The sequence below is a fragment of the Grus americana genome, chromosome 24 (assembly GCF_028858705.1).
Source record: "Grus americana isolate bGruAme1 chromosome 24, bGruAme1.mat, whole genome shotgun sequence".
NCBI classification, from domain to species: Eukaryota; Metazoa; Chordata; class Aves; order Gruiformes; family Gruidae; genus Grus; species Grus americana.
Window position 1 is genome coordinate 4,928,036 of NC_072875.1, and position 13,851 is coordinate 4,941,886.

Below are 13,851 nucleotides of genomic sequence, written 5' to 3' on the forward strand. Positions count from 1 at the left end.
ACTGTCAGGCTGTCAACACAGTGTTCACAACCTAATTAGCCCACCTCTCTTCAGGCCATAATTAGCTCAGGTGCAATCATACCCTGGCATGGCTGTGCTGCTTCCCATTCTACAGATAGCTGAGGGATCTGTGCACAGCAGCACGCTGCATAGCGTAAACATCACTCAGGTCATTTTTTTAACTTGGGATTCAAGTGTTTGTTAATGACAGCACTCCAGTGAGCAGGGCTTCTAGGAAAGGACTGGATCTTGGGCTATTTGCAAGGAGGGGGACCTGCTTATTTCCCTTCAACCCTCTCCTAAGCACTTGTTCCTAAGGGAAAATGAATTTGCCTAGTGTATGCCCAGCCCCTTGCTGTTCTTCTCTTTCCTCTTGCCTTTACGTCCTTATCGTAGAATCACAGAATGGTTTGGATTGGAAGGGACCTTCAAGCCCATCTAGCTCCAAGCCCCTGCCATGGGCAAGGACACCTTCCACCAGACCAGGTTGCCCAAAGCCCCATCCAACCTTGCCTTGAACACTTCCAGGGATGGGGCATCCACAACTTCTCTGGGCAATCTGTGCCAGTACCTCACCACCCTCATAGTGAAGATTTTCTTCCTAAAATCTAAATCTCCCCTCCTTCAGCTTAAAGCCTTTACCCTTTGTTCTGTCACTACCTGCCCTTGTAAACAGTCCCTCTCCTTTTATCGGGGAGCTTGGTGGAGCACAGCACTGATCCTGGGAAGAACCTGATGCAAGCTGCCTTCTAATAGTTAATAATCATAAAGCGGAGCTTAAGGGAAACATTATGGGTAGATGATGAGTGCAGTATTTTTATTTACACAGTGGCTTAAGTTTTTTGTGTGTTATTGGATAATATAATGCAATTGCAAATAAGCGAAGTATCTTGGTGTAACAATGCCTGTAAAAACACAACATCAGCACAGGGAAGAGACGAGAAGGAATCTCGCTGGGGAGGTGCTTAGTCAGTGGTAAACTTGGCAGCTCAGGGGTACAGTTCTGCTGGCAAGGGCACAGGCAGAGGGGGACTCTGTGTGCGTGTTCCTGTCCCACCGCCTCTTGCCTTGACCGACCACGTGGTTGCTTTCATGATAGGTGCATTCAGCAAGAGAGCTGACAATGTGGCTAGACGACGATGCAATGCTGGATGTAGGCTGAGACAAGCCCTGCCAGGTGAGGGAAAGTCATCTTTCCAGGAAAGACAGATGGCAGTGCCCAGGGAGACACTGATTCCACGCTTGCCAATGCTCAGGGTGCTGGGAGTCAGCAAAGGGGAATCGAGGACATGCAGGAAGAGGCATCCATGTCTGGGGGCTTCTCAGGGCCTGAGCCTGTTAAGATGGAGCAGAGAAGGCTTAAATCCAATGTCAGTAAAAACAGATGGAGTAAGGCCTAACCCGAAAGCAAGAATTGCTTTGCTACCCTCAGTGGGGTTTCTGATGGACAAGAGAGATGCTGCAGGTCCACGTGGTATGTGCTGGCTGAGGAGCCTAAGCATGTGTAAGAGCCATGCTAGGTCCCTAACCAGCCTTCGACTACCTCTAGCAACTACAAGGCACAGGACCCCACGCTGACCTGGGAGGACATCCTGTGTCCTGGTGTATGCAGCGGGTGTTTGGCTGTTGTCTTTAACCAGTTGACTCCTGGGCCACATTGAGTTTCTGAACTGTATTGGGTCTATGGTCCGCTCTGGCTTGCCTCCGCTTCTGCGGAGGCTGGTGGTAAAGTTTAGCCAAGATCCATGGGAATGGCATGGCTGGGAAATCTCGGCTTTTGGGTATCTGCACTGGAAAAAGTAGATGTAACGCCCTCGTCGCTAAAGAAACTGTGTATGGTTCAACTTATTCTCAACATTTCCTTGCTTCTTTTGCCTTCTTTGCTTCACTTAGGGCTTGCTTCTTCCTTGCAGTGGGCTGCCTGCTCCTTCAGCAAAATGAAGTTCTTTCCTAAATGAACTCAACTCCTTCTTGGTTCCCTTTTGTTTTGACACTCAGGAGACAGCAGATTTATAGACCTTCCTGAGTTGTAAGTTCATTTTCTTTTCTTATTTACCTTTCACTGCAGCCCATTCTGAGTGAGATTTCATTCTGCCTCCGAGCAGGGCTGACCTGCCAAGAGGAGCTGATCCATAAATCTTTCCTTCCTTTTTCTTTCTTTCCAAAACAGAATTAGCGGAGTTTGCCTAGAAGGAAAACTGTTCTGCCATTGCCGCCAGTCAAACAGTGCAATTAATTAGTGCTTTCCCTTTTCTCTTCCCTCTAGTCTGTGTCTGCTGGGGTTGAAAGTAAGCCAGGGAGGGGGGGGAAAAGAGGGGGAAAAGATTCGTTTGAGGTATTTATTTTTAATTAAAACTTTTGCAAGGTGATCTGGGGTAGTGGTGGTGTTCCTAGTGGTCCTAAGAACTTTAATTGAAATGTCCCAGCAGATGAGTAAGAGAGAACTTCAGGTCGGTCTAATGAAAAGCAAGTGTTCCCAATTCCTGCTCCTGTTGCTGGAGCCAGCGTGGTGGGGCCTGAGTCTTGCTGCTTTACCCCTTCTGCTCACACCTGGGGTAAGAGGGACTAAAAGGCTGACACACTGCAGATTTAAACCTGGGATATCAGCTTGTTTTGGCTAGTAAAAATTGACATTCCTGACTGAAACCTTCTGAAGAAAATGGGATGATTCTCTGTCCTTCTTGGTGTTGCTGCTGAAAAGCAAAAAAAGTAAGAAAAAAAAATATCTTTGGATACATTAGATCATGATGCATTTCTAGGACAAATACTTTACATGTAATTAGGAAACGGGAGTCCAGGGTTCTTCTAGAGCTGCATGGCTGGAGTAAGCCAATTCATTTCAAGTTGGTGTGGTCTGTGTATTGTGCAAGGGCGGATCTATTATTCGCTGTATAGCGGCTGCCAGCATGGCCTGATTTAAATAGCAAAGTAAAATGTTTTCAGATCCTTAGAAAACACTCTGCAGATCCAATGTCCTTTTTATTTTTAGCTCGTGGTTAGTTTTAGCAACTGAGTGGCCAGATGTTAGCTTTATGGAGATGGACAGAAATAAGAGCTTTCTTGCTGCTTGAAATTGAGACTATTCAAATGCTTAAAAAATAACTACAGGAAAACTTCTGTTGCTTAAGCACAGCTCCCTCAGTTGTGCATGGTATGAAGTATGGATTATACTAATACTTCCCAAGTATTTGAGAAGTATTCAGCAGCAAAGTGAGCCTGAGACTCCCCTAGACTTTGGGGTGATTAAGGCTCTTCTAATAGATAAAACTGGGACTTTTCTGTATAAAACCACATAGGAAGAGACCACTGTCCCTACGAAGAGCATTGAGACCTCCTGAGTCCTAAACTGCTGGTGGCTTCACCATTGGAGTGTGCTGCCTCTTGATTGTTTGAGATGGAAACAATAAAACACTTGAGGTCTATTGCTAGGGTAGGAAACTAATTCCTCATTTTCTGGCTTATATGGGCCACTTTTTGGTTTTCATGTGCAAAAGACCAGTGGGTCAGGATTGGAAAAGATGCTGAGACGACAATGCAGGGAAGTATGTGTTCCACTGAAACTGTTCTGAAAGGCAGGTACGGAAAGGAGGAGCGTTTCATTTCCATTCCTTCCCATTTTGGGAGACAGAGCATGTCACAACAGTGCTGAGCAGACAAGAGCTGCTTGCCAGTATTTAATTTGTTGAAGATTAAGAAATTACTCCATTCTTACAATACCATGTCAGTCTAGAAATACCTTTGAACTCTGGGGGATGTGAAATTTAGATCTAGCCTCAGATTTCATAGTGTTTGGAAGACAAGGCATTATCAGGGTAAGAACTGTATGGATGGTTTAAGGGGATTCATGTTAATAGTGTGCCTAGAGACAATGGACTGGCTCAACTTCAGCTACCTTTGAACTTTGGGATAACTAGATCCAGAACAGGACACTGAATGTAGGCTTTTTTCTTTGTGATCTAGAAGCTAGCTAGTGCAATGTAGAGGCTAGCTATTTCTGCTTTACTCTGTCTGCAAGGGGAGTTGGCTGCTAAAGCATCGCCCCCTTTCTGGCCAGCAGCTTTCCCCCCAGAAAATATCTGCAGCCTTGAACCCCACGTCCTTCTCTAAACACTATCCCTACGCTATGCCCTATAACCATCCTGTGTCCTCATCAGGCTGAAGGCAGAAAGCTGAGAAGTCTTGTGTATGGCTGGGCCGAACATCAGCAGATGCTTTCATTATTTACGATGGTTTCTAAAAGCACTGTCGCAACTGTTGGTGTCAAACCATAAGCAAAGGCTTCTCTTATGAGCACAAATGATAAACAAATATAAGACACTTGGTGTCAACAGCCTCACAAATCTGTTCACCACCTGGAGCTCGAAGCAGATCAGCGGTCGCAAACCACTACTTGCACAGAAGTAGGACAGCGGTTTCAGAAGTGCTGTAAGTAAATAGGTGTCCTGACGTGAGCACCAAAAATAAGCGCGTGCTGAGCTTTTCTGAGCGTTTGGCCAGGTCACAGCTGCTGGCTGCTGAACACTTTGGAAAATGTATCCCCTCATTCAGGTGCTCAGCACTTGAAAATGTGGACTCGAACAGCTCCAGTGTCATCTGCTTCTCTAATAACCAACCACTGTTTTACCCTACAAAACTAGCAAGTTCTCGCTGGTGAACCTGGAAGGAGGAAAGCAGTTATGTTATTCCTGATCCTACCTGATTATTGGAAAAACACCCTGAAGAGATTTTCCTCTGTTTGATGGAGGCAGCTCTTAAGCTTTGGGACTGTTGTAGCTAACCTCCCCCCACCCCGAGCAGTCCCACATGCTGCTACCATGCCATACGGGAAAGCAAATATCCCTGATTGCTTTGATATCAAATACCTTTTGCTGACCTCCCTTGAAGAGAGTTCCTTGTAAAAATGCTTTTGTCCGGAGGTTTCAGTCACTTGGAGCCTTGCAGGGTTTTCTGAGCTCTGGTGATTTATTACTCCTTAGTAATCTTGTGGTTTATGGAGAGCCCTGCTGGAAATATACAGGGGTACAAGGGTAAAAGTATCAATTAACCAGTGATCTGGTGCCAAAAGCCACCCGTGTGCAAGGACAGGGTTTCAGGCTATGAGATAAGGTTCAGAGAATGAACCTGCAGGGGAGCTGGAGCTCTGTGATGGGGAGATTTGAACCAGAACCCCCTAACAGCAGGATACGGATATATAACATAATAAGACTGGATCCACTCCTTTATGGTGTGTAAGCGAGGGCATCAGTTTTCAGTCTTCTTATTCAGAGCAGGTTGGAACTGGGATCCGTGAAGTCCGTTCTCTTAGAGCTTCTGTGAGGGAGAGCAGTAGTGCAGAAGGGCTAAGTCCTGGGGCTGCTGCCAGATGAAGACCATCAACATGCCTCATCACTCACATCTCGTATGGTGGAGGTAGCTTCAGGATTCCTGCACAGGACTTACAATGGAGGTGCCCTTCAAGAAGGGAAGAGGGGCCGGTTCTTTTCGGCAAATATGGCTGAAACAGAGGAAGTTGTCATTCTATTGGGAGGTCACGATGGCAGAAACTAACCATAGTGGGTATTGGCGAGGAGGATATAGACTATGGGATTAGGAGCTGTTTTACCTTCTGTGGTGTCAGTGGGTGCATAAATATCAGTGAGCGCAGAATTAGTAGTGTAAAGCAAAGGACAGCATGCTCTATCCTAATTTATGATCTTTGAACAGCCACTGAGGTTGTAAATCGAGGCAGAATTTCTGCCGGGTTACTTGGTGATGCTGTAGATCAGCACAGTCTTCAGCTGAAAAAAATTCACAGAAAGAAAAGGTAGGTAACACTTTACACAAGCTAAAGGTTGGGTTGGCAATTCTGATCTCATCTCTCAAGTACTTCCTTGGTGGTTTAAGTCGAATAATTCAAATTTAATGAAAATATTTTGATTTTTAGTGTTGCAGAGATGTGGAGGAGAAAGCAAGGCTTAAGTCGCAGTCTGCCTAAACCTCAGTCTGTAGTCACAGTCTTGCTTAAATCCCAGTCTGTTAGGATTTACAGTGTTCTGGCAATAGCTTTCCAAGCTTGCTTTGTAAGTGGCTGGATTTTGCACAACTTGCAGTGGTTATGGAGAGAAGCGACGATCAACAAGCTGTGCGATTCTTTCATGTACTGTGTGCAGTGCAGCTTACCTGGGACCTGATTTATGCGATCACAACTCTTTATTCGGGGGAGGAGGGTAAGGAATACAGGTCATCAGCAGGCCAGGCTGGCAACTCTTTTCTTCCACTGTGACGGGTTACTCACCGAAATAGACTCATTGAGGTCTATAGATCATTATTTTCATTAGTGGTGATTCATATTAAGAGTTTCACAATCAGACCTGCTGGTGTAACATGTTCCTTTCCAGAGCACCATTTGTCTAAAGATCTCAGAATTGTGTACGTTAAACTTTAATCCATGTTTTACCACCAGTGAAGTAGGTAAGGAGAATTGTTTCCATTTTGCAAATGAGGTAAACTGAGGTACGGAGCAAGAAAGCGACTTGCCCAAGACTGTGCAGGTTGGTTGCAAAGCAGTATAAAGTGCCGTCTTGCAACGAGTGTACGTTTCTCATACGTGGCCCTATTTCCCTGCCCAAATTTTAAAGGAACATTTGATTTCCTGGGGCTAAGGCTGAGCAGGAATCTGTCTCTAGCTGTAAATTGAGAAGGTCTGATGTGAATCAGAACTTCCTCTAGTGTTTGGGAATGTTTAGATTTGTCATCCCAGACTGGCCCTGACCTGAAAGGGTTGAAGCAGAACTGCGGGTTTGTTTTTAGGGCTGGTACCAACTGGTTGATATAAGATGTAAAGTTAAGAGTCAGTGAAGAACTCTGCTTCTGATCTATTCATCCTCATCTGCCCATGTGGTCAACGGGGTCAGTACAGACAGCGGAGGATGAAAGTGCGATTCATCTGACTCTTATCAGTCACCTACTAGAGGATGAGATGAATTGTGACTTGAAGTCCATTGTCTGTCGCCTGTAAAAGGAGATTGGGTGTCTGTCCCAAGTGAACCCTGTCCTAGCATCCCAGAGTTGCATGAATGGGGACAAATTTAATCATTTGCTGTGTTTAATCTCTTGTGGTAATTGGACAGATGACTGTGTTATAATAGCTCCTAAAAAAAAAAAAAAAAAGAAATCAATGGAGATGCAGGCCTTCCTTTCCCTGTGCTAGGGAAACATGCACCAAGACTCCCAGCCCAAGGAAAGCTATGCAATTTGGGAGAAGGAACAGGTCCAGAGAGGGGAATTGACTTGCTGGTGGTCATTTAACAAGTGAAAGGCAAAGCCAGAAAAGGTATTCCTCTCTCCCTGTTCTCTCCAGTGCTCCCATTATTACTTAACCATGTTGCCACTGAGCTGGCCTTTATCCACCTCTGCTTCCTTCCCTGCTAGGCTCCCCTTCTCTGAGGGCATATCCTCTCATCTCCGTCATCACCAGGCAGCCCTCTGTGGTCCCTCACCTCATCCCAGCTGCCACCAGCTCCCGCGTGCTGCCAGCCCAGCCCTCCACGGGGACTGCAAGCTCAGAGACACCCGCCAGTGAGACCCATGCCAGCAGCGAGTCGGAGGCAGAGCAGCCCGCGCCTCGGTTGAAAAAGCCACGCCGGAGTAGGACCATCTTCACGGAGCTCCAGCTGATGGGCTTGGAGAAGAAATTCCAGAAGCAGAAGTATCTCTCTACCCCTGACAGGTAAGTCAGTCTCTCACACTAGGAAAAGGAACGAGCGAAAGGGCTGCTCTAGCGCTGCTTGGCTGTCCCTGTATTGAACACTCCCTGGCTGTAGTGTGCTGCCTTCTAGCTCTGCAAAGATGCCTCTGCCATTGCCCAAGGACACAGGCAGATGACCAGATTCAATTTCAAGGCTAACTTTTCGTGGGATCAAAGGTGACACGATGTATTGGGTCTGGCTGAGATGGAGTTAATTCTCCCCACAGCAGCCCTCATGGTGCTGTGCTGTGTATTGGTAGCTAGCAAACTGTTGATAACACACCAGTGTTTTGGCTACTACTGAGCAGTGCCAGCACACATCAAGGCTGTCTTCCCAACATTTCTTTTTCCCCAGCAGCAGGCTGGGGGTAGGCAAGATCTTGGGAGGGGACACAGCTAGGACAGCTGACCCAAACTGACCAAAGGGATATTCCATACCATATGATGTCTGCTCAGCAATAAGAAACTGAGAATAGGGGGAGGAACAGGGCGGGGGCATTTGTTGTTTGTTTTGTTTTTTTTTTTTTTTTTTTTTACAATGTTTGTCTTCCGGAGCAAGGGGTACGCATACTGAAGCCCTACTTCCCAGGAAGTGGCTGGACATCGCCTGCTGATGGGAAGTAGAGAATAATCTTTTGCTCTTTGCTTTGCTTCTGCACGTGGCTTTTTGCTTTAGCTACATTAAACTGCCTTTATCTCGACCCATGAGTTTGGGGTTGGTTTTTCCATCGTCCTTTCTCCCCTCCCTGCCTTACTGAAGAGGGGAGTGATAGAGCGGCTCTGGTGGGCACCTGGCCCCCAGCCAGGGTCAACCCACCACACACGAATAGATTATATCAATGGAAATGCCACATGGTGATGATATATGTGCTTGCTAGCAGGCATCCAGGCTCAGAGATAGGCAAGCTCCAGAGCAGAAGGCTCTCTGCTTTTCCCATTCCTGCTGCACTCTTGAAAAACAGTGGAGTCTGTCTCATCCTGGGATCTGGTGGTGGATAGCTGTGTCTCCATGGCGGCTGAGAGGTTGGCTGTAGCTTCAGCTGGCTGCTGAACTAGCTTTCATCTAGCAAACTTGGGCAGCAGTTCAATGAGAAGGCATTGGCCTGTCCATTAGCTTGGAAAACTGAGCTAGGGTTGCATAGAGTTGAAGGCTACCTTGCCCTTGTGAAGGCACAGGCAAGTACCTTGTCTTTGTGAAGGAAAAGGCAAGTTTGTAGGGACTACTTGGTGCCAAATGAACAAACCAAATGAGGGAAGGTTTTTATCTGTTTTAAAGCCTTTGAATCCTACTCTGCAAATTTAAATTACAGGAAAAAGTCCTGTCTAATTCCTATTAAGTTTATAAACCTAGAGAGGGTTGGAAAGGTACACCAGACCTTGAACTCCACAGATGGCAGTGTCCCAATATTTAAATTGGTTTTAAAGATTGGCATTCTCCGCTCATCCTTCCTGTCACCAAAGCCAAGGATCGCAGCTAGACCAAATTTCATGGGCACAGCCAGGCTGTCTCATACAGTTTCAGAGTTCCTAATACTCCTGTACCGACTCCTTGCAGCTTCACGTAGCCAGATGGTTGACACCGTTGATGAAGCACCCAAGGCTGTTAATTAATTTTGTGGTATGACTGTTCCTTGGCTTTGTACATGTTTGAGGCTGATGAGCAATTCCTGTCCATGTACCACTTCCCCTGTTTGTTTCCTCAGGTTTCTAGGCAGTGCTGGTTACACTAACGTGTGTGGCAAGAGGTGGTAACTGGTTGCAGGTAATCAAAGTGTGATAAGACATGTGCACTAAGGCAAGAGTTAGTCAGGCAGTGTTTTTCTCTGTCAGCTCATGGCTGGAAACGTGATGGGGAAGCAGTGGGTTGTGATTTGCATTCACTCCTGCAGCTTTTGGCCTGGGCACAAGATTGTACTGCTTGGAGGGCAGCTGAAGCACCTGGTTTATTAGTAGTGAGGGAGTGCAGTACAATGGGATAATGCCTCTGCTGGATTCTGCTTCTCCAATAACAGTGATAGTATCTTTAAGTCAATGGGACATCTCACAGACATTATGTGCTGCATAAGCAGCCAGCAAACCAAGCCGGTAGGTCTAGAGTGAATCCAAAGTTGGGGGGTAAAGCATGAATCTGTGAGCGTGCGTTTGAGTACAGAGAGCTGGTGTGGGGGACGTAGGTGTTTGTAAATGTAGGAGTGAGTCTGACTGCCCTAGGAGCCCAGCTGAAACAAAAGTTTTATTGTGAAAAACTTGGCCTTGACAAATGTGTTTCCCCATCCAAAGGTGGGGAAATAATTTCCAAAAAGTTCACACAATCCAGAACACCTTGGAATGTGACTCTGAGTTTGAGTTGTCCCACCTGCAGGACTTGCGTGACTCTGTGGGGCACTTGCCCAGCGCTGTTGAGGATTTCCAACTCCGTCCGTTGTGCAACGCCATTACAACACTGCCAGATGCACGGTGCTATCACCTGTGGGGAAGGATAAAGAGTTACTCTGAGCTGCATTTGCTTCATATCCTGGGTTTTAATATAGAAATAATGAATGGTTTCAGATGAATTTGCACAGGTTGGAGATTTGTGGAGGATGAATCAGGATTATGGGCTGTCTGCCATATATACCCTTAAGCTAAACGCGCAAATAATAAATTCATTTATAAGCCTAAATTGCCTATAATAGCAGAATGCATGAGAAATTAATAGATTTAGATGTACTACTACTCTGTGAGAAATGAGAATGTATTATTATCCCCATTATGTAGGTAGTGAAGAAGAAATATGATACAAAGAGCAGCACTTTCAAAGGCAGACTGATGCTGGGTGTCTTCGTTCTTACGTGTTTGCTTCATACACCATAGACCTGTTTTTCAGGGATGCGGTGTACCAGTAGCTCCCTGCTCCATATACAAACGTGGACTGTCAGCAGTTGGACTACAGCAGGCTTGTGTTTCAAAGAGGGCAGGCAAACTTCTGAAAACACCTAAGTATTCTTGCTTCTTCCATAAGAGCATCTATCTTTACATCCTAAATTCACAGTGCTTTACCGCTTTTGTCTGACCCTTTCTCAAAACAACATATTAGAGAGACAAAAAGCCATCTCTTCTGGCAGTCCCGCTGTTGTACGCTCTTACAGTTTTGGATTGGCCGCACCTGGCATCTGAGCTCCTCTTCTCCTCCATGAACTCATTTCAATTTCTGTCTTGTGTCCCAGGCTTGACTTAGCCCAGTCGTTGGGGCTGACTCAGCTCCAGGTGAAGACGTGGTACCAGAACCGTAGGATGAAGTGGAAGAAAATGGTAAGTGGTTTGTTACCATTTCCCCATGGTCCTTAAAAACTGATTTCAAAAGAACAGATTTGGAAGCTGAGCATAGTGTCAGTGACCTGTGTCTGCTTATACCAAATTTTCTTTTATTCTTGATCACTTAGAAACATTCTCTTTTTAAAAGTGTTTATACTGCAACATATGTGGTGGGCTAGGGGGACCATAGGCAGTAGGAAGTATACAAGGCAAAGGGATGAAAGAAATTAGAACAGAACAGAGGGAAGAACCAAAATATCTCCCTCTGCATTTTTGGCATTCCTGTGATCTTCATACTTGTGGGATTGGTTATGTGCATAGACGAAAAAGATTGTATTGCTCCATGGAAACCAATGCAGTTTTGAGAGCTAATATAATTAATTTTTGCTTTTCATATCTTCCTTCCACCTCTTTCACTTATTCTCAGCTTCATGGCCCTTTTCCAGTAAAAATGCTTTTAGAAAGGACAACTGTCTGATAAATCCTGGTGGGAACCATGATGCTGTGACATTCTCCAGTGGAGATGTTTATGTATTCTGATCTGGGAGAGGAGATGCAGTTCTAGACTGTAACTTTGAGTGTATGTGACAGCTGCAGAAGTTACTGCCACTTAAAACAAATTTGGGATTAGCTTGAATACAGATCGCTGGTTGGAAGTGTCTTGTTGCTGCAGTGATGAGGTGAAGGGAGAGGGAATTAAACATAGGAACAGACCCATCTTGCTGACTCCCACCGTTTACACAGATGAGAGGGGTCTCATGTATTTTAATGCAGGTGTTACAAAAAAAAAAGGCTGTTTCAGAAATTGAAGAGGCTGGAGGAAAAGCAGTCAGAGGACATTCTGGCTAAGGCTTATGACGGTTCTTACTTGGGCTTTGAATAAAACAAACACTCGGGAAAGAAACTGAATTCTGTGTAAAATCTTCTGTGTAGTGTTGAGGACTGTGCCTAGGTTGCTTTTGGGCCTCCCGTAGGAACTGACTTAGACCTCCAGAGTTCTGGGTGTCCTTGTGAGTAATGTTTGCATTTCATGTAATTATATGAGATAATGCATGAGCTCACACCATGAATGCAGGGCATTTCTATGAGGCTGAAATGGTGACCAAGTCATGGATTAACTGGAGTTACATCCTTCTGGACAGGGTGCTGGGCAATCTTGTCTAGATGCTGCTTTTGCCTAGATGAAGCTTTTTCCAAGAAAAGTCAGACCAGGTGATCCTTGAGGTCCCTTATAACCTGGTATTCTATGATTCTTCTCTAAAGGATGTCTCACAGCAGCAGAGTTCAGATTTATCCTGACAATTCATCTCTTTTCTCCAGGTGCTGAAGGGTGGACAGGAAGCTCCAACAAAGCCCAAAGGCCGTCCAAAGAAAAACTCCATTCCCACCTCGGAGGAGATTGAAGCAGAAGAGAAAATGAACAGCCAGGCTCAGAGTCAGGAGCTGGAGGGATCTCAAGCCCCTGAGGAGCCTAAATTGGCAGAGGAGAAGCCAGAAGTCTCTTTGGAGACAGAGAAGTCTCCAGAACATATACCAGAGCCCTCCTCAGAGGAGACTACGCCATTAAGTTAAAAAGGAAAGCAAGGAGGGAAAGGGGAAAAAAGGGAGAAAAAAAAAAAAAAGGAGAAAAGAGAAAAACCAAAACCAAATATATATATGTGTGTATATATATATATTTAAATATGTATGTAATTGTGTGTGTGTACATATATATATAAATATATATATATATATATGTAGACCTTGTGTATAAGTCTAAAGATTGGTCACTTTGTGCCTTTGGGAATCAGCCATCATGGGCCACGGTGGAACAAAGACGTCCCGTGTGAGTGGCGACGGCCCGTCCCTCCGGCGGTGTGTGTGAGCCTTCCCACCGATAGTGACGGAGGCCTGAACGTGTTTCCAGAGAAAACCACATCTAGAAACCTGAGATGGCTCCTGGCAAGTAAAGGAGAAGTCCAGGGCTCCTTTCACGCTGCGGGAGGCAAATGTGCAGTGGTGTGACTGCGTTGGAGGGTTCAGTGTGTTCTCTTGACTTTATCCTTGCCTTCTAAAGTAGCGCAAATGGACGGAGTACTTGGTCTGATCTCAAATCAAGGACAGCTAAGAAATGGGGAGCTCTGATAGCACCATTTCATCGTGTAACCAGCACTTATTAGTTAGGGATGGGCCCAACTTTAACAGTTTTAGGAAGGAGTTCAGACCCATAGATTTGCTTTGGCCCAGTGTAAAGATCAAGGCTTCCAAAGCGAGATTCATACCCGGGTCAGCATTCAGATTTCATCTCTCTTGGTTGTTTGGGTGCCGTGTCTGTGAATTTGCAGTGATCCAGGATTTGGATTTGAGTCTGCTCCAAAAGCTTTGGGATGCTTGGATCTGGGATTTTTGCTTTGGGCCCACTTCTAATTTTTGTAGGTTTTTTAAAAGAACATGTAAATGTTTTCAGGGTTTTGGGAGAATGATGGATTTAAGAAGTCGCTGCAGAAAGTTCGCATTTGTTTAAGATGTGTGCCAAGAATAGATGTGCATCATGTTTCATAAAGTCTTGTTAAGGGTGCATTTTGCCCAAAGGCTGCAAGAGATGTATTAAGATAACCTTTATTTTTTAATTAAAAATTAAATATATAAATAAAACTGTTGTTGTTGTTTCTCTTTCAGAATGCTAGACAGAGACTTTTCTGGGCTAGGTTTTTCTATTCTGACAAACCCTGGAGAAAAATGGGAGTTATCAGACTTTCCGTAACACTACTGTGCAGCAAGCACTGTGCAAACTTCCTTGTAGCACCTTGCTAAGGTAGGTGAGGGGCGTTGTTAATGCCACCTTGTCACTG

General features: G+C 45.3%; 1 protein-coding gene across 1 annotated transcript in view; it reads left to right on the forward strand.

Annotated features, from left to right (window-relative positions):
• The window catches only part of BARX2 (BARX homeobox 2), a 37,088-nt gene extending 23,487 nt beyond the window's left edge, over positions 1–13,601 (forward strand). The window contains exons 2-4 of the mRNA XM_054803030.1: positions 7,411–7,708; positions 10,933–11,017; positions 12,341–13,601. Of these exons, the coding sequence (XP_054659005.1) occupies positions 7,411–7,708; positions 10,933–11,017; positions 12,341–12,592 (635 nt within the window). The 3' untranslated portion in view covers positions 12,593–13,601. The remainder of the gene's footprint in view (positions 1–7,410; positions 7,709–10,932; positions 11,018–12,340) is intronic.
• The last annotated feature ends 250 nt before the right edge of the window (positions 13,602–13,851 follow it).